We start from the raw sequence: 22,082 nt of genomic DNA on the forward strand, positions 1-22,082 counted from the left end.
CATAAACATTCTAGCGACCGTCTGCAGTTAACTCTAGATCAATGATGATATTCCACACATTAATCATTAGTAACGTACGAAGATAACGATAAAAAGAATTAATTGTCTCTGTTTTCTAAATGAATTTAATTTGGTACACATTTGCATCACAATCCTTTCTGCTTTCTGTTCCCCTCCCCTCTCATGCATAACGGACAAACCAGGCAGAAATGTGGCGTGAGAGAGAAAAGAAATTTGGGCTGGATTAAGACTTTGAAATAGGAATTACACCAAGTAACCTACAAGAATATGGTTCGTCGAAACGATATGTGTGCACTTTCCTTGGGATTTATCTACAGTGCTTATCAATTATACAAAGAAGCAAATCATGTCGACATTATACGGTAGATTTCTTGGTTACGTGGTAAACATAATGTGATGTGTGTAATGTAATGTTTTGTTGTTGTTGTTTCTTAAACATATTATAATGTTCCACAAATCGATTATTATTAATTAAATATGAAAATGTGTAAAGGCCCATCTCTCTCTGTCTCTCATGGTAGCACGATACTGGCTAAAATCTATAAATGATGGTGAAAGTCAAACCAAGCAAAGGATATGAGAGAGAGAGAGAGAGAGAGAGAGAGAGAGAGAGAGAGAGAGAGTTTATGGTCGGTGGTACTGTTACTAAAGCAGGATAATGACTTAGATCAACTGTAAATATATTAAAATATTTTAATTACCTTTTGTTGGTTTGTCATTCCGCATAGTTCTTATTCCACATTAATTTCCATGCGCCGGTACATGAATGGCAAAGCGCTTATGTGAATTGCGTAGGCAACCAAGTATTTTTAAGTTCTCTAGTTTTATCATTAAAACCAAATTTCATGTTTAAATCATAAGCGTGTATTATATTAATTTAATCAATGTGAGTAAAAATAGAAACTAAAATAGAAATCAATCAACTTATCAATATAAAAATGTGATTGTGAATAGCCACAAAAGGCACTGAAGTACATTTTGTAACGGACACACTTGGGGATGTGAGGAGTTCATTCACTCGGTTGATACACAGCTGCCTACAGTAAATCGTAAGTCCGTACAAAGGGCAAATATATGTATTTTTATGTAATATAAATATAATATATGTACATTATTTACGCTGTATCAATGATATACCACTTGTATAAATTTTGCATTATAAGGAGACTCGGCAAGCCTCGTTTCCTTTTAATGAAACATACATCTCGTGGTATATCATTGATACTATACTATACATATATTCTATATATACAGATTGATGCTCATATTAGTTTGAAAGAATTTATGGATACATCTAATGCTAGAATCTGATTCTTCATACAATGGAGTGTATGTAGCTTTACAAAAAACATTAACTCGCTGTTGCGCTTAAATTCATCATGCACATTTATTATAGATTATCAAGTGATGTATTATGGTTTTACAAATACATAGACTGAAATTCTTAATAAGGGCTCGATTGGAACAACAATGATGTCGACTTGGTCAACCTTATGACAAACAGACATGAAAAGTCTTTATGTGATATCGTGCAAGAAAAATGTAGTCGTTAGACCGCAAAGTGTTCAGAAAGAAAGGATTGAACTCTGCAATGACGCGAATGAAACAATTAGTGACTAAGGTAGCAGTAAAATAGATCATAAAAGAAGAAAGATGATTATTTCTACTAAAGAAAACAATTTATAAATATATAATAGGTCCAATGAAATTAGGACGCAATCAATGCAAAGGTGTATGCCTGAGAACACGACTTCTGCAGTAGAACATGACATAAATAATACTGTACATTGCATTTGCTCCATCTACGTGTTGGTCTAGTGCTCGACCATGTCTTAAATGTGATATCAGAATAGAGGTTCGTGATCAGCTTTGCTGGTCATTGTGGCTGGTATTATGGTGCGTGAATAGCAATCACCACAAACGCGCACAGTGAAAATCACTCTACAATTGATGCTTTAGGGTATAAAAATATATTTTTTTGGTAGCTCTGCATCCGCTGAAATGACTTCCAATTCCTCTCACACAAATGTTCTACTTAATACAATCTGGCGCCAGATGGAAAGGCACTGCCTGTCCCGAAAATCAACTTGGTCCGAAATTGTAAATGCATCGATGGACTACACCGGGTCAGTAGCACGGCGTTGTCAGCATTTCAGATCTCCCGGTGAAGACTGATACTGAAGGAAAATGTTTACGAAAAGTAAATGTTTATTTCCAAATTAGCAATAGCTGCACAGGTTTAAGCCACTCGATATTTTTAGGCTTAGTACTAATTTAAATTCCTATCTATTAGACATATTGGATACACTCATATCTGAGAGAAAGAAAACTTAGGAAAGGTATGAGGTATAGAAGAGCGTTGCCCTATCTCAGCTACCGAAATTTAACACTGCTATTATGACACTACTTTTTTCATGTTTGCCTCTCTCGTATGGTCTAAGAACATCGTTTTTTCTTTCCAGATCTACGCTACGAGTGTACGACTTCGCCACCGTCTGTTGAACATGCCTCTGTTGTTGTCACGAAGGTCAATGCCACTCAGCAAGTTGCAACGTACACGTGCGACAAGGGCTACACGTACGGTGGTGGCCAGAAAGAGGTACTGTGTGACGGCGACTATGGCATATGGTTCCCGGCCACCTTACTATGTATAGGTAATTTTATTCTTTAATTGTTACCAGCTATAAAGGGGTCGTCAAGCTTGGTAGTATAATAGAAAAGTTTAATATTAGCAGTTTTGTGTCCTGTCGCTATTTCTAGGATAAATATTTTCATGTCGAAAATACACATCCTTCCAAAGAGTGGAGGAAAGTCCGTCTGACAATTTGACCTTTTGCACACCACTCGGTCGTATGGTCATGCGCAGAAGGTACCTTATGTGTCATTCTTTTTCAAGGTCACTATGCTGTACTGATGTCTGCCGAAAAGTGACGAGATAAATTATACATGTGGACAACCAAGTTATACCGCATTTAGCGGTGTATCCTTTCTAGTGTCAAATAATTCTCAGTGTTACCACTGTCCTTTTGTTCTAAAGAGATTAAAGGGGGACAAACCGTATTGTGGCTTTTCATTTTTATCCCAATATAACTTTGTTCCTTGCGGTAATTTCGAAGCCACCTCATGTTCTACCCGTGGTGGTAGACATAATGTGTAAATATAGACTGTGGTGACGGATAAGTCTGTGTGTTCGAGGATCAATAACAGTTGACTTTGTTCACGTATTCGCATGTTACCTCAATAAACAAGTACACAAGTGGAATATCTTATTTCATTAAAAAGAAAATACCTCAGGTAATTTCCATTCTTTGTTTATTCGTGCATAGGTCGAGTTTCTGCGGAAACAGGGTACAAAACTTATACAGTCAGTTGAGTCTCACTGACATCTATTTAAAAACAAAATGTCAGTGAAACCGACACAGACTGTCTCAATTGTATCTAAATGTACACTAAAATCTTTGTACCAATTTTGATTTGTGGTCTTATAGGACCTGGACTTTAATTAATTCCAGGTGTACCTATCAAGGACGGAAGAACATTCTTTACCTTTCTTCTTCTGATGGTTCTGGCGTCTCTTCCACGTTGTACCAACCATCTTCAGCTGCTATTGCAACCCTTCCAGAAGGAGGGTCTCGATTTTCGAGAAGCCGTTCAACTTCCTCCCCGTAGGGAACTGACGGAGAGTTCTCACATGCCTAACAACATTCACACTTCAGGTAGCTGGTCAATACTTCCAGTTGGCGAGGTACAGCACTGCGACCGCGCCTTGCACTCTTCGTTAAGGAGGTGGAGCACCGCAATGGCGGTTTGCTTCCTCCTGTTAGGGAGTTGGAGCACTGTGAAGACGGGTTGCACCATCCCGTTCGGGAGGGAGAACACAGAGATGGCGGATAGCGCCCTCCATTAAAGTAAGTTGAGCACCGAAACCGTGGGTTGCAATTTCCCTTTAGGGAGGTTGAGCACCACGTTGGCAAGATGATTTCTCGCATGGGTGAGGCTGAGCCTCACAATACATATTGTGCTTTGGCAACGCATTTCCCTCTTCCGTTAGGGAGGCAAAACATCGCACCCATGATGCACATAGTTATAAATCAGTGGTCTTCTCTATCTATCACTCATCGGGCTCACGGTACGTGGACAGGACCATAACCGAGCTTCCTCCTCTCGCCCTCCACCATCCCACCATGCGCAGGATTTCCTATCTATACACGGGACAGACGCTAGGAACGGGGACCGATCAGGTGTCCCCTTCCCTATTATACTTATGAACCATTTTGAGATGTGAGGTCATACACCTCAGAGACCTTGGGAAACTGGGCCTTGCCTTCCCAGTCGAAGTCATGATGTGGCTCAAGTCCCACCATCACCTAACCAGGTGATTTCCTCTAATGGTGCTACTTTGGTAGACAGACGTTATGGTTTCACCTCTGTACCTCCTAAGCATCCTTAGACTGTGGCACAGGGGGCTCCAATGCCCCGTCCTTGAAGGGACATAGTGATGCCCAGCCACTCTCCGACTCGGAGTGTCCTTGAATTATGATGACGACGATTCACTTTCCATCCTTGTTGACTTCAACGAGTTCGAGACAAACGCTGTGGCTATGACACATTCTCTCCGGCCCACGCCTTTATCTAAGGTGGATGAAAAAGAAGAAATCTGGTCCTTTCATAAAACGGTAAACGAGGTTTACCGTTTGTTACCTCCGGACCTGTGCCCCAAACCAACAGGCACACAGTCCAAAAAGATCCTTTTCAGTTTGGAAAATATTACTAACACAACCAGACATTTAACTTCTACCTCATTCATCGACGGTCGGTCAAATATCACGGATGCTTTCGCAAGGCGAAAATATCTATCGACAACGTAGAGGGAGGTCTGTTTATTCCTAAACGTTGAAACCCCTTATCTCTTCTTCCACCTAACGGTTACATTGCCCGAAGTGTCCTTTCAAACATCTTGTTTGGACCCTGTGGCGACCGAAAATGGTATTTTGCCGGGAGCCTGGACCCACCTTCCCATCAAAACAATTGATGCCATGGAGCGGAAAAGCTGGTTACTTGTAACTGTAGCTTCTTGTGCCTATATATTCTCATCTACTTGCTTTAGTATGCTTAGAAATTTCACATTGAATCCAGCTACATCACAACATGTGCTTGAAGCTTTTGCCAAGACATCTGTGCATGCGTTATCTGTTGCCATGGCATTATCGGTTGAATTTCTGTACATCCCCCGTAATGCGGCATTGGACTCATGGAAGGTTTTTCTTAACCACAGTAAAGATCTTCTAAAGGTATTATTTTCCAGAAGCCGATACCCTCTTTGGGCGCCTCGTTTCCTCCGTGGGCTCTCACAATCTGCTTGATAACCATCGTCGATCATTTACTTCCATTCCTGGTCCATCGCAATCGACCAGGAAATGAAGTCAGGCAAATCCCCAAATTGTTGCTGGACTACCTCCCTCATCAGGTGCATGGTCCCCTAGTCTCCGTAGATGAAATAGGATTGTTTCGAACCCACCTTCCTCTCCTATAACGGAAAAGGAGAGGACAACTCTAGCAAAGTATCCCCTCTCCTGTCGTACATCGTTTTCTCAAACGTGCCAGTATGTGCTCACATAGAGCTCTTCTCAGAGGTTTGGCAAAGCATCATGGACGATGGATGGGTTGTTTTCATCGTACACTTAGGTTGTCATATCCAGTTTTGAGAACAACCGATACTTTCAAGGACCCCCATTCCCCCCGTCTAATAGGGTGAAATTAAGGTAAGAGGTGTACACCCTTCTGCAGAAAGGGGCAGTGGAGAGGGGCAGTGGAGAGGGACGTAAACGATCAGGCAGCAAGAAAAGTTAGATATTTTGAATCATTATCGATCTCTCTACGCTCAATCCGTTTCTGAAATGGAGAAGACATCCTCAATCTGCAACACTCTTCGTCCGTTCGATTGGGCCGTCTCCATCGACCTTCAGGATGCCTATTTACACATCCTCATATTTCTTCACCACTAGACCAGGACGTGTTTTAGTTCCGGGCTCTGCCGTTGGGAATCTTTTCGACACCCAGAGTCTTCACCCGGGTTATAGGAGCAGCTGGGGCCTATCTTCGAATACAGGGAACGTCGATTCTTCTGTATTTCGACGACTGGCTGATTCACCATGTCCAAATTCAATCCCTTCATTAGAATATGTTCCGCTGTTCGTCCACTGTAACTCAGTTGTGTTTCCCACCTAGCCTCGAGAAATCGGAACTTTTGTCATAATTGGACTTTGGTTTCATGGGGATGGTTTTCTTCACGAACCAAAACTTCATTCGGGTTCCCTGGATCGAGTTGATTGAATCCTTGCTCTGCTAGAGATACCATGAGCGGAAACTATGTTTATCTTCTCGCCTTTTATTTTTCCTACCCGGAACCCTTTACATCTCTCCTCTGTTGCCATGTGAGGCTTAAATTTCACCATTCTTTGAATCTACCTAAAGTTTAGAATGCATGAAATAATGTGTCAAAAAACGCTGTCCGACATAAACAGTTCCTTGAAATAATTACTATGTTAAACGACGTTCAAGTATTCAGATTAGAATTAAGAGGTCTAACCTTTTAGTTCAGTCAACGAAGTCTTTCCTAATCTCTTCTTTTTCGAGAGTGGTCCGAAAGTAGTGACATGATACATTCACAAATGCCGTTAATCTAATAACAACAACGACATTAGCACGTGGCGTACAACTTGATTCGAGAGGGAATGAAGAGAGACATGCCCGTTTTTAAAGTGTATCTGAGAAGAATGCGTGCATTAGAAAAAAAAATAGGAAATCGGACTGACGACAATCGAACATCGTGTGGTGTTCACTTCTTGTGATGACAACAGTGACGTCATCAAATCTTGTGTTCCAGCTTTAGACTGAAAGGAGTTAAAACCCGGATGTTACCGATCAACATCGGATTATTTCGTGCACGTGCAAAATGGCAGGGTTTCTCAATTCAAGAAGGGATATTACTTTTTTATAATGTAATGAAACGTCTATATTGTTTGTTTGCAATGGAATCCAACGGCGTTTATGACCAACATCTTTCAAGATTCGTTATTATGCAGATGATCTGGCATATACAACTTTTTGCACGTGACGGCGGCATTGGGTCTTTAAACTACTTGCTAAGATCGTTTTATGCGGTCGGAACTGACTCACCTAACGCTTCTTTCGCTTGATATTGGGACTACTTCATACACAAGTGTCTCTAATGGAAAGGCTATAAGTTATACTCAACGTTTCCTAACAAAAGTTTCTCTAGCGAAAATAAAAAGAGATGCTTTCTACCCTGTTGCCATTATTTGGGAGTAAACTGAAGTATTTTACGGGTATTGTTAGTAACAAGATTTCCCCAGTGAACTTTACTTTTTCCTTCATTTTAGACATTTTCATCTTTAAGGCTTTAAATCTTAGGGGAACGTTGATATCGCTGAATAGCGCATATCAGATGGTAGATGATCAGAGATAGAGATGCAATCATGCACAAGTTTGCATAGTCGTATATGCCAGCAAACACTTCACACAGGAGTGGGAAATCAAACAAGAAGTTTAGAAGTATTGGCTAATGCCTTCATATGAGAAAAAATGAACGAATTTTTCTGAGCAATAATGAACGACGTTAGAAGTGTAATTTAGTTGAGACAAAACTCGCTCATATTTTCCCATTGAAGTGTAATGACTTATTTATTATCTAATCACATCTAGGGATCAATAGTAAATGAACCCATTTCTTTTCTTTATACAGCATATGAGGAAAAAGAGGAACTTATCATTTTTTGAACTTATACGTAGTCTGTTCGTCCGTCCACACCGTAGATCAATATCAATGTTATGTTTCCTCTTTAGATCACGCTTGATGTCACTCGCGTTGCTTTCTACCAACATTAAAGACACCTTCGAGCAAAAGGAAGTCTCTTGTATCAAGCTATCCTTTCATTTTAGCATATGTTCTGCTCTCCAGGAAACTATATGTATCAAAACAGATCTTCAAATAGCAATGTTCTGTTTCACATCTTTGGCATCAGTCGATGCTGTCTTGGACATAATAACTATACATATGCAAAATTTGAATCGTTATTTTCAGACATTTTCTTCTACAAGATATACGTGCAACACATGGTTGATAATTATCCTACTGGAACTCTTAATAGTCCTTTGTGTAGGCGTCGTCTGTTGTCATCATAAGCGTCTGTCAGAAAGAAATGTGTTCTACATAATGGAACCTGCAGTTCAGTGTTCTTTCTTAGTTGGTGATTGGTTATTTGGATTATATTAATAACAAAGGCATCGAAGTATATTGCAAAGTAACTTAAGATTGCGTACTCATATTGTATTTACGTTAGTAATGATACTTTTTATTCACAATGTTGTTCTCTATTTCTTCCTGTTTGTAGCAGTTGTACTAACCAGAGTAGGATTGTTCTTTAACGAAAAGCAAACAAAAGTTTCCAATTTGAATTTCAATCTTTGCCGGACATTCTTTGCATGCTTTCGTTATTTATTTATTTATGTCATTGGCCGTTAATATCAAACTGTAAGCCAAGATGCTTGTCACAGTCAACGTAGTGAAAATGTATATTATCACAGAAGATGACACATTTCTTTTGCTAACAATCGAATTTTTGCTAACCGATATCCTTCAAGCTGTGAGATAGAGATCGGAGTCCACATTGTCGTACTTTTATATCCGAGATCTTTCATCCCAGCGGGCCAAATTAGATCTGGTAGGATCAATATCAATATCCAAATAAGTCACCCTTAAAGGTCGATCGACAGCTTCTCAAGACTCGGCTTTGCGACTTCGGCTGGATTTGAGGGAGGTGGGTCTTTTCCTATTTGAAGCCGCGCCCCTACAGATGAAGTTCTCTCTGGTTGGTTTAAATAGAAGCTGTCTCGCATATCTTAGGGAACCGGAGATGGTATCTCCGGGGTAAGGGGTTGTACCTCTTTCCACTTCGCACCTGTTCTCCTAAGGTATTTCAATTAGGTAACGTATTTAAAGAAACAAAAACAATTTTCCTAGTAAAATATGTATATTCGAGAATATTTACGCAAAGTTAATACAGATACAGCTTCCCGGCCTCCCTGCATTTACTTCCATAGAGAGCATGCCTTCCGCTACAGTTGTAACTGTTGTATTCTTAGACTTTATCTCAGTCTTTTACGTAAGTGGAGATAACTCTACCCGACCGCCGCGTATGTCGGCAGACATCGTTTATCTCCCTTTAGCTTAAAGTAGATCTGGGAGGGCTGGATTTGCGAGGTAATTGTGGTTCTCCTAAGGTATTATGATAGGGTAATTATTCTCGAAGAAACATATTTTTTGCTTGGAAAAATTGTTTTTGTTCCCAATCCTATTTTCATTTTTGTCTGGGTTAATATTAAAGCAAATACAGTCTCACCCTGAGGCATATTTACCGTAGATTACTTTATATCATTGTTAAAATATATTGTTAGCTATGATTGAACTAAAATATATATTTAAGTATCATCTGCAACTAATTTGACATGGCTTGAATGTCATCTAGAAAACTATTAGCATATATGAACAATACTAGTTGAACTATTAAAGGTCCTTGGAAAACATTCACTTTAATGTGTAAGCTTCTCTAAACTTATGATGTCATCCGGTTTTAATGGTTAAATTATATTTAACCAAACAGTGTCTAAATAACTTTTCAAAATAATATAATAAAGATGTCCTCTAAACCAGGTTATGTTGCATAGGTATCTAAAGCTACGTATGTGCGTGCCTGCAATTATAATGCCTCAACTCGAACTCCTGCTGTCATTACTATGACATCGTGAAATAGGGACAGACTGATGATTAGTGTGTGTGGGTTATGGTACGTGCTTTGAGGTTTTGTTTGTGGATGTATATGTGCAACAGTTCGAAGGGTTCTATTCTCCTCCAGACGGATTTTGTTCATTATATCCATACAACACTATATAACTGAAACAAAATCTTAATGTACCTTTTTGTGCATTTCTGTAACAAGTGGTGATGCATTTTGTAGACTATGTGTAATATACATAATAAGTGGTCAGATTGGCAATTAGCTGTTAGGTGGAAATAGAGAAGTCCTCTCATCACACACACACACACACACACACACACACACGTACACACGTACGTAGAGAGAGAGAGAGAGAGAGAGACAGAGGGTCAGAGACCGAGAGAGAGAGAGAGAGACATAAAGAGATCTATTGTTTATTATGTTTAAGTTATAAAACATTCAATTAAATATATTCATTGCAAAGATTTATTAAATGTTTACGGAATGGTTTGCCTTTCAGAATGCTTTACCACCGCGTCTACGTACCAAGGCAGGAAATCCATTACACAGGGAGGTATCCAGTGTCAGCGTTGGGATAGTCAATCACCACACAGTCATACTTTTGAGTCATCGCATTTTCCTGAGACAAATGTTCCTTTGGCTGAAAATTATTGTCGCACCCCAAGGGGGTTAGAACCATGGTGCTACACCACTGACCCAAGCTTGGAATGGGACTACTGTGGAATTCCAAACTGTAACAGAAAACGTAAGAAATATTAATGCAACAGTTTACTTGATCTTAATAATACAACTGTCGTGTTTAAATGTATACGGCCTCGTTATCATCATATGTATCTTTAAGAGTAAATAAGACGGGATGGGGAAAGCACTGTGCCTTGAAGAAATTCTGACATATCATAAGTAGTGTTTGAACTTTATTCATTGTGTCACAAAATTAAGATCTCAGCGTTCTTTTATTTAAAAGCATATTTGTTTCTTTTAGCTGAAAATGACTGCGGATTGCCACAGCCAGTAACCAATGCAAAATCACGGTTCACGTATACGAGCAACGGTGCGAGGGTTAGTTACGTGTGTCTCTCATTATCCGGTTCCACGCAACACAGTTACTGCCCTGTGAGCAAATGCACAAGCACTGGTTGGACTGCTCCTTCTGTCTCTTGCGGCGGTAAGACAGATAGACTGAAGATCATTGATCAAACATCGAATATGGATATGTCTCAGTTTATTTTATCTACGTAGTGGCGGTATATACAAATGAACTCATATATGTATTGTTGGATTCAAGAAAGCCAGTAAATTAATACGCAGGCATTCAGATAGATAAACCAAACTAGTTTTCTCTGTCATTTTATAATTATTTTCTACAATTACTGGCCGTTGGTCAACTTGTTGCTCAAACAAGTGGGTTGGGTAGATAGACATATTGGTATGTGGGTAGATAGACATATTGGTATGTGGGTAGGTAGACATATTGGTATGTGGGTAGGTAGACATATTGGTATGTGGGTAAGTAGACATACTGGTATGTGGGTAGATAGACATATTGGTATGTGGGTAGGTAGACATATTGGTATGTGGGTAGATAGGCATATTGGTATGTGGGTAGATAGACATATTGGTATGTGGGTAGGTAGACATATTGGTATGTGGGTAGATAGACATATTGTTATGTGGGTAGGTAGGTGAGCATATTGTTTACTCTTAACTCTTGAAGTTCGTATCTATTTGTTTCATTTGTCTGTCAAAATAGATGATAGTGTTTACATCAAAGCACACCAGGTATATCTTCAAAGCACAGATTATAGATACATCCTACCCGATTGTAGCAATTGTGTTGGAAATATTACATTTAGATCTTAAGGCCTTTAAAATGTATAAACCGAATGTCAATCCTTCATCCAATATCACCGCCATTGCTAAAGATAGAAAGCCTTGAAATAGGTTATTCACAAAAACCCCTCAATAAAATACGACCATTTAGACAGAATAAAACCTGGCAATTATACAAACCTGGCAATTATAAAAACCTGGCAATAAGATGTCTAACATTCAGTTAAATCCGATCCACAATAAAAAATAAAAAAAACCACTGAACAGAATTGGGCCATTTGTTCCACACAACATTATGGCACAAAAGAGATACTAAGTTAAAAAATGGTATAAATCTGTCATTAATTTTGTAAATATAGAAACACTTTAAATAATTTCTTCTAAACAATCTTTCACCAATAATCAGAGCAACTTTGACAGGAAGCATTTACGCTTGAATATATTTAACATTGTTACAAATGACGCGGTTCCGCCAAAAACATAGCCATTGTTATAAAACGTAGAAAATATTTACAGAACTAGACAGGAAACACCGCTTAAAAATCTTTCACCAACATTTTCAGAGCGTCCTGACATACAGACCTTTCAGTCTTGGTCAAATGATGACATCGTACCATCTACTATGGATAAAGATATAAAAAGCTGGAGAAACATTTAAAGACTCGTTTTCATGTTATGTGCAATCAAAATTACTGAATTTATGTATACAGAAAAAGCCTGATTGACTCAGATTTATTGGTATATTGCTCTTGCATTCGAATATAAAGCAGAACGTAACTGTCACCAATGGGAAGAAAGGTAATCAGTTTTTATCGGTCATGGTGGCTTGCAGCCAAAACATTTTGGAACATCCAGCTTGCACTGGAAAATGCTGGAAGACAATACACACTGCAAACAAAAGCTGTTTCCTTTCAAAGTTTAAATTTCTACCTGGAAAGAATGTTGACAATAATATAATTCCAAAAAAGAGTTTGTTTCATGAAACATATTTCGTTGCAGAACAAGATTGCTTCAGAAACAGCAGAGAATACACTGGAAAACGAAACTGTACCGTATCTGGGCGTATTTGTCAGGCTTGGAATTCTCTGGTAAACTGCACTGTCTTCGTTCTGAAGAAGAAAGAGATAAATAATTTTCTGAACCTATCATTTCTTCTTCTTTTTTTCTCTCTCTCTTTCTCTCTATAGTAAATATGTTGTTATTTGTCCTCCAAATTTTCAAGGCAAGCATAGAAAAGTATTACAAGAAATTCATTTTGGAACAACAAAAACCTACCTTTTCCAAAACGATGCGTTTCTATCTTGAGCTAGGATGCCCCGATACAGTATGTAAATAACATTGTGTGTATGAGTGTGATTAGGATTTTTAACGTAGCTTTTAACAAATTTTCATTCATATCTCTACGATGTCTGCAGTGTGACAGTTTATAGTGATGTCTCGGATTGGGGCCTCATGTCGCAGACACGTAGCATGATGTCCCACCCAATCACATTATCCTGAAACCAGGCCGACCAGTCCTAACACTAACCTCTGAATGCTGAGTACCAAGCGAGGCAGCTGTTAGTACTATTTTTGCAAGTCTTTGGTATGACTCAGCCCTGGTTCGAACTCACGACCTCCCGCTTCTGAGGCGGATGCTCTAACCACTAGGCCACCGGAGCGGTCTGTAAATAACTTTTGGGTCAATGTAATGGCCAGAGCAAGAATCCCTGTAAATAATTTTTGGGTCAATGTAATGGCCAGAATTGATAATGGCCGAATAGAATGAAAATGAATTTTATCAATTTTGTTTTGTACTCCTTTTAGAAAATTTAATTGGTATTACTTGTATGAACAAGAATCCCTCAAAGGGCCGACTCACTCCTTGCCGCAAAATATTTCCATGGATTCAAGATAAAACAATTTCTTCATTTTTCATGATGTGGTGGTCATATTGAATTTCAAATTGGCAACATGTTCATTAGGACCAGCTAAACATCATTAGAAGTCTTTTGTTGAAGATAAGCACCAGTTCAATTTAGGACTAACCAGATATCATTCGATCATCTGTGAAAACCAATATTGATATGTCCATCTATTTTAGAGGAGTAGAGATAACAATATGTTCAGAATTCCCACCATGGTGGTAATATTCGGGCCAACTCGACACCCATAAAAACTTGAACAATAACGAGATTTTTAAGATGACTGCCAAGGTGGCCTTATTGCATATCAGACTGGCACGATTTCCATATAGGACCAATTGGCGTTTATTGTTGCAAACCAAATTTTTATATAAACAGTCAGTTAAAAGTAGTGATACTATTTTCACGAAGGCCATTTTGAGATTACATTGGAGAAATTGATCGGAAATATTTTCATTTAAGAACAATCTTGACAAAGAATTATATCAGTGTAAAAGGAATTATGACATGACTATAAATTCAGGAGAAATAATGATAAAAATAGTTTCAAGATGACAACTGCTGCGGCCATATTGTATAGGTAGGAACGGAACAACTTTCATCTGGGGCCAACTTGACATCATATGCAGTCTTTTAGTAGAATTCACATGTTGATGCGACTGTTCACAAGCACGAGTGATACCATGATTATCAAGATGGCGGATGTGGAGATTATATTGGACATGCAAGTGGTACTATTATAATTTAGGATTAACTGAACATCATACGTAATTATTATATGCTCATTTTTTCCCCCGATATCTTTACATTGTCAGAATCGTTCAATATTACCCGATACTGAACTTCCGCGACAATACACATACAGCATTCACGTGCATAAAGGAACTACTTTCTATTGTAAACAAACAATGGACGCAGACGCCAGCACTTTTGATTTATACACAAAGAGGCTCTTTACGCTGTGGTTGTTTAAATTTGTTTCTGAATGGACTAAAACAAGTTTCGTGGACTGCCAAAAAACCAGGCTGTTTTGGCACATTCCGCGTTGATACAATGTTACGGATTTAAGATAGCTACATTATAAATAAAAGACGGAAGATAAGGTCCTTACAAATAACATACAAGTGACAAGTCATATACTCTCTTCTTTAGCTGGTGATAAGAATGGCAAAATAAAATATACTTACAGTTTTACATCCTGAATTTCCTCAAAATGTATTTTCTTAATTCTGCAAATCCGAATTACATGAGCCATGTCATAGGTTTTCAATCTGGATTACACATTTCGAAATTGTGCTGTAATTTCAATGATAAGTGCAATTGCATCCTCCTTTCTGCACTCAAAATGAAATAAGCATTAAATTCCATAGCGTCTTTTTGATAATTGCAATTGAAAGACTTCATATTTTTCCTACATTATGATTTCAAACATTCAGTGACAGAAACAGAAACACATTTGCAGATGTAAACACGCTTCTCCCGCGCCACTTCAATCCGATGTATTTCATGTATAATTTGCACAGATCAAACCAGTCCAAAATCACAAACTTTTGTCGAATCGAAACAAAATACCAAAATATATTCAGTCCAGATCAAATGGAAAAGTAGTTGCAATGCGCATTCATTCACAATATGACTGCAAATTTCAATTCTAACTAGACACGCCATTTTCTTTCGAAAGTTATGTCGAGCGCGCGACTAAGTTCAGATTTATCTGGGCGGAGTTATGTGCGCATTAATAATGGTGTCATTGTGTAATGACAAATCTGCGCGTTTGTATTTAGTTTGGAATACGGCATTAATTCATTTGCTTTGTTTCTTGTAGTGTATTCTGTTTATATAATTAAAACTTAGGTAGAAGAAATAAATGAGCATATAATAAAAAGGTTACTGCATTTGTATGGGAAAATATGAATTCGTTTTGTCAGAAGGATATACTGCACTCCCAAGGTCGTGCTGTATTCCATCCCAAAACTCGTTCATATTTTCCCATACAAATGTAGTAACCTATATTATTCTGATGATAACCATATGGCAATAAGATGTTTCGTTCATGTGGAATAGCAATAACATCATATTAAGATGGCTGATCTGGTGGCCATACAGGGAATTAAATCAGAACCATTTTTATTTCGGAGCAACTAGACATCCGAAGAAATCGTTCTATTGAGGAGGGGTAACGACAACAAAATTTTCATAGTAGCTGCTGTGGCGGCCATACATGACGTCCGAGCACCACCATTCTTCTTTAAATAAGTTACCCAGTCATAATACCTTAGGAGAACTAATACTACCTCGCAAATCCAGCCATGCCAGATACCACTTTTAGCTAAATAGAGCTATAAGTAGTATGCCGACCTAGACAACAACCGGGCACATTGAATTTCCGTTAGATATAAAGATTGTCGGCAATAACAATGAACCTCAGAGCTACTACTTTCGCCCGTACCTAGAAGTACGATCTAGTTACGAGAGGAATCGCGAAAACCAGAATCAACTTTGAAGATATACTTTTCAAGTTAGAGGAGATTTTCACCAGTAAAGAAAGTCTACTCCATCTATATTTCTTACTTTTTCTCTTTGTTTGCCGACAGAGTTCTGCCTTTACAATTTGCTAGCGCTTTGTCGTTGTCACAAATTTAGGTGCTTGCACGGGGAGCCTAAGTGACTTCACTTTAAGTTTTGGCTATAATTATTTATGTAAGTACAAGCTTCTAGAGCTTGTAGACAAATCTGGTGGTCTAAGTGGTTAGAAAGTGCGCCTTGGATGAGGTAGGTCGGGGATTCAAACCCCGGAGGAGTCAAAACAAAGACTAATAAAAATGGTACTAGCGGCTACCTCGCTTGGTGCTCACCATTAGGAGGTTAATATTAGGACTGGTTGGCTTGGTGTCAGGATAATGTGACTGGGTTGAATGGTTGGCTTGGTGTCAGGATAATGTGAATGGTTGGCTTGGTGTCAGGATAATGTGACTGGGTTGAATGGTTGGCTTGGTGTCAGGATAATGTGGCTGGGTTGAATATAATCCTACACGTCTGTGGAATGATGTACCAGTGCTCGAAATCAATATAAACTGTTACACTGTAGACATTGAAGCAATAGCACTGAAAAAGTGTTACAGATACGTTAAAAAATATCCTAATATATGTGTAACTTCATTACGAAAAGGTACATATCAGTGAGTTTTATTTGCAGGCATTAGTAGCGTTCGCTGGTCAGCTAAACAATTTTATTTGTACAAGCGGTCTGAGTGTTTTTTTTTCCCTACGGGTAATTGCCTCATAATGGATATTGTTGCAGCACCTACTTTGTGCCTCAGTTCCCATTTATGTGAATGGTTTTGTGTGCAGTGTAAACACTTCTTGTGTATATTTCTGTATTGCATCTGCTCTGGACGGACCAGTACAGGTAAGCTTTCTATACATGGTTTAATCAGTCGCGTCTTGCTCACGTATGTTTCTATAGGCGATACTTGGGTCATGTTTATCTGCGTAAGCTATTCATCATAAATAAATAGCATTCAGTCACTTGCATACTTGTGCACGCTTTTATGCTTTCGATAACTCGTTGTATATGTCTAATTCCGTCATTTCTGGCACATGCAGTTATCTTTACCACGGTATCCTTAGCTTTGGAACGCTGTGCTTCAATGATTCTACCTGTACATGCCGTCCTCAACATTCCCTAGAGGTAGTATTGTAACTGAGATGGTCTTCTATCACTTGTTTTTATACAGGTAACCATTATTTGGTATAGATCTGCGCCCTCTCTTTATTCAAACAACACACGTGCAAACACATAAGTTTATACTTCTCCTCTCTACACAGGTGGCATTTGTTATTATATTTTACCTGAATGCTTTATTTCTTTATTAGACTGTCGGTTATCAATTTCTTGGACAATATTTTTAAGATTTAGGTCTGCACCGACACTGCGTTAAAAAAAACCCACCATTACACCACTTTTATAGGTTTGCTCTTCTTCTCTTACATATTAGAACTACGGGCAAAGCACAGAAACACACATCAGCTATGGACGAAGACAACAAAAATTTGCCTGCTTTTCTTTCCTCATTGTGATAATTTTTGGCGGACAAAGGAGATATGTCAACTCGAACCGTTCAGACACGAAGCGCCGAACATTGACACGCTCTAAAACAGCTCCGATATCCAAGTCACCACTAGAGGACTCATCATTATTTGCAACTCCCACTACGCTGACCTCCTCGGGTGGGACTCGATTCCTATTGCGGAAGAGAGAATGAGAGAGTGCTAAACAAACGACAAAGTTCCCTCTCACTCAGCAGACAGATGGACCAGTTACGTCGATGAAACCTCGCGTAACTGGTCACATCCTGATGATTCTCAGGATATCCTCCCACATGGATGGCCTATTTTCGTTGCGACTGGCCTATCCCATATATTAGTGACCACAAATGGCCAAAACAACAACATTACGGGCTCAATTACTAACAGCCCGCTTCCGGTACGTCGAGGTTTGCAGACATGTGCCGGGACTAGTCTAACCCACATACTGTCTTGAGACACTCATTTGGCACGATGCCAAGAAAAGAAACACTTTACTCAGCAACTTAAAGTCACAGTTTCTAATTTAGGGCGTTCTACTATTTCGTTGACGGACACACATCGTCACTCTTTGCCAAGCCTCATGCATTAAAGGAGACCTTAACTTCACCTGACCCAGCCAAGAAGATTTACTTGTTCTCAAGTGATGTCATCACTTCTACACAATCGGATGTCATGGGAAGATTCACACTTCCGAACCTCCATTGAGAATATTTTTCCTTTTTAACCCCCGAAGTTGTTCCCTCCTCCTCACATTCCATAAAAAACCTGAACCAGAGATCAAGCATCTGTTGATGTTATGACGAAACGGGAGAGTCCATCCTCAATTACGTCTGCAGTCTGGGAGAGGTTAAGACATTCTGCCCTGCATTCAGCTTCAGTTCGTGGGTGGTTCTACCTGACCATACACCACTATTTCATTTCGTAACTAAAGCAGTCGAGAATGATATCGCCACTTCGGGGATGATAAGCCGCATTCCATACGTATGCTAGGATGGCCATTGACGACTGATAAGCCGCATTCCATACGTATGCTAGGATGGCCTTTGACGACACTCGGGACCGCAATATCGTTGCCGTGACTTCGATGTTCGACGTCGTGTCTATGGCTATAATTCAAAAGACGGAAATAGCCTATCGTCTCTTTAACCGAATACCGCAGGGCATGCACGTAAGTCCGGCTTAACAATGGCCAGAGCACTGAAAAGAGTCGCTCAACATGCTTTGGCCAATGCTGTAATCACACTAAAGCTTTACAATTGGCTTAACGTGACTCTGTGGTCTCTGTCTGGACTTTCCTGATGGACCACCATAAGGCCAAAGCCTTTGTCCCCTAACCTTTATTTTAGTAGCCAGATTCAAGAAGTCCTCTAACAAGTCAACAAGAAGACCAGTTCCCTAGGCCCGCATCCACAGGGTTTGACTCAAGCTTCCTCAGTCAATTCATACACTCCTCTTGGTTTTCAATGGAAACACCAAAGTGCATTTTGAATGCCATCCAAGAGGGATACTTCGCTGTCAGTGTATACGTTAAATACATATATCTTTCTGTCCATATTCACAAGGTTTCCAGAACGTTCTTGCGTTTCGCTTTCGCTATCGTATACCAATTTAGGGAGCTTGCAGTGGGACTCGACATCAGCCTTTGGGTCTTCACTCGTATGATGAATCGAGTAATGGCGCATATCTGAACGACATCCTGCAGAAATTTAACGTGTTATATTTAAAGGTGACACGATAACCTTCGTTACACTGTTTACTGTCCTTCTCGTCAACAAGGAAAACTCCAACCTAGAACCGTCTCAAGACTTTGTTACTGTAGGTATGGAGCTCAAATCACAGGCAACAGAGTTTGTCTCCCTCAGGATCGGGCATTAAAAATCCGATCCACGTTGTCTTCTTTACATTCTAGGAAAATTATATACACACGGGAATTCCTTCGTCTACCAGTTTTGCTCAACGCGTGGATGATCAAGGTCGCCTCTTTATGTATCCATTGCAAGTGATTATTCTGACCCACTGGAGGCTACAAGTTTGCCCACTAGACCAACCTTGCCATATCTACACACAATTGAGGCACCATCTGCGGAATTTTGGAATCCGAATTTGGCTCACGGTATCTGTATGTACACCCGTTCGCGATTACATTCTGTACCGAGGCAAGTACCAAAGTCTCGGGAGCCCAGCTACATGATCTCCCTAGGAAGGACATCTACGTATCAATATACTGGAGATGACGGCCATCATGAAAGCCTTTCTTTAGTGACAGCAATATTTAATTCGGATTTTCTCAACATCTGCTCTGACAACCATGACGGCAATTGTTCAATTCCTACGCAAACCTGCACGTCTAAATTATATTAAATAGGCCATCAGAAATAAACAATTCTCACAACCAGTCGTGCAGAGAATTTCTCAGTAAGAAGGCTTTCCACTCTGAAAGCATACGAAGATAAATGTTACGTTTTCACCCATTGGTGCATAAACACATCATACATATCAAGGCATCTATATCTCAAATAGCTATATAACCTTTCATAAATAGTCAACTTATACGACGTCGTCTATTATGGTGAGTCTTTTAAATTATGATTAATTTATTTCAGTATCCACACGATCACCGTCATATGGTCAGCGCCTTCCCCGATGGTTCTGCCACCAAAGTAAGTAGAAGCAGTAACTCGTAGCATTTCTGACTACATGTTCTACTTCGGTTATCTTATTAGGTTTCCTTTCCTTCCTTGTATAAACTCATTGACCAATATTCAGCATAATTTAAATCAGTATTCATCGGTGATACATTGCATGTTTTCACGGTTCATTTTAAGACATTATATGTCAATTCTGACTATGGGGTTTAGACGTTTTGTGTCAAATGGAAAATATGTGACATTTTCTTTTCCTTCCTTTCAATTTGTGTTAACACTTTCCTGATGAAGCATATATACTGTTTACTATCATCCTTGCAAGCGTGTGTCAATGAATATGAATGCAGGCGTGTATTGTCGAACAAATGCCTCCACGCCTTCTGGATTGCAATATATTTTTTAAAAATTATTTTTTGGACGTGATATGCAGATGTTTGTGTGCAACAGTCCTAGGGTTCAGTTCTAGACATGAACGGAGTTTGCTCACTAGATCCATACAACACTATATAAGGGAAACAAAATCCCATTAATGTACTTTTTACGCATTCCTGTATCAAGCGGTGTAGAACATTGATGAACATTTATGTTATATATAATAAGTGTCCCATTTGGGAACTGACTGTTAGGTGCAACTGGAGGAGTCTTTTATGATACACGCACTGATCTCTCTCTCTTCGTGTCTATATATATATATATATATATATATATATATATATATATATATATATATATATATATATATAATGGCGCGGAACTATCTCAAATATGCAGGCGTAATTTGGTGTAAACTTTACACAAATATGGAGCTTGCGATCAAAGGTTTCTTGTGTAAATATGAATATTTAAACCGGGCGTTACTTCATATAGGTTGTAGTGTCAATTGTTAAACAGCGACGGGCGTTACTTCATATAGGTTGTAGTGTCAATTGTTAAACAGCGACGGGCGTTACTTCATACAGTTGTAGTGTCAATTGTTAAACAGCTTTTATTTGCAAGTCCACGGTACATATTCGTTCTGATCATTTTCACGACTGATAATGCACGAGCGCCAAGTGGCCGACTGGTCTGTGGCGATTGCCTTTACAGATCACTGACACATTTCACCTTTGTCCGCGTGGGTTCTAGTCTTGGCTAGGCCAGCGTGGATATTTGAAAAAGCTTGCACTAGATTCCTGTGGGTGGATGTTTTTGTTTACGGGGTTTTTCACACCACATATACTGGCCGCCATGTATTATATGCTGAAATAAATGACCCAAAACCAACAAAACAAAACCTAACCAAAATCTTACTATTTAATTAACTATAATATTCCCTATATTTTGACAGGCTGGCAACTACTGTCGCGATCCAGATGGAAGTGGCACGCCATGGTGTTACACTACAGATCACGATGTTCGATATGAAACGTGTGACGTACCAAGTTGTGACCAATTTTCGTAGTAGCTGGAATGTCATGGTCAGTTATGTGCACAGAGAACATATACAACGATGCATCTTTATGAACTTTATGATGGAACACAAAAACTCTTCTGAAAAACACAGATATAACCAGTATCTGAATAGCGATTCATATGATAATTGAAATAAAAATGTACAGACACTACATATCACTGTTTTTCTTTTAATAGGAAGGGATGACATCAAATTGGTTTTGAAATACTTTCAATTACTTTCTGGTTGCTAACTGTGTATTAAGTCACAATATTTTAAATTCTACATATCGTGTTCCAAAATCAGGAAAGCTAAGACCTGTCCAGGCCTTCATTACGTACCC

At 39.1% G+C, this 22,082-nt stretch overlaps 1 protein-coding gene across 1 annotated transcript; it reads left to right on the plus strand.

The window, feature by feature from the left end:
• Positions 1-10,317: 10,317 nt before the first annotated feature.
• LOC149801067 (plasminogen-like) lies at positions 10,318-21,867 on the plus strand. The gene is made up of 5 exons (XM_089956765.1): positions 10,318-10,584; positions 10,822-11,004; positions 12,669-12,757; positions 20,266-20,322; positions 21,635-21,867. Exons 1-5 carry the CDS (start codon positions 10,323-10,325, stop codon positions 21,746-21,748), a joined length of 705 nt encoding a protein of 234 aa, XP_089812891.1. The 5' UTR covers positions 10,318-10,322; the 3' UTR covers positions 21,749-21,867.
• Positions 21,868-22,082: the final 215 nt, after the last annotated feature.

Source organism: Sinohyriopsis cumingii, chromosome 4 (assembly GCF_028554795.1).
Source record: "Sinohyriopsis cumingii isolate HCF-2022 chromosome 4, ASM2855479v2, whole genome shotgun sequence".
NCBI classification, from domain to species: Eukaryota; Metazoa; Mollusca; class Bivalvia; order Unionida; family Unionidae; genus Sinohyriopsis; species Sinohyriopsis cumingii.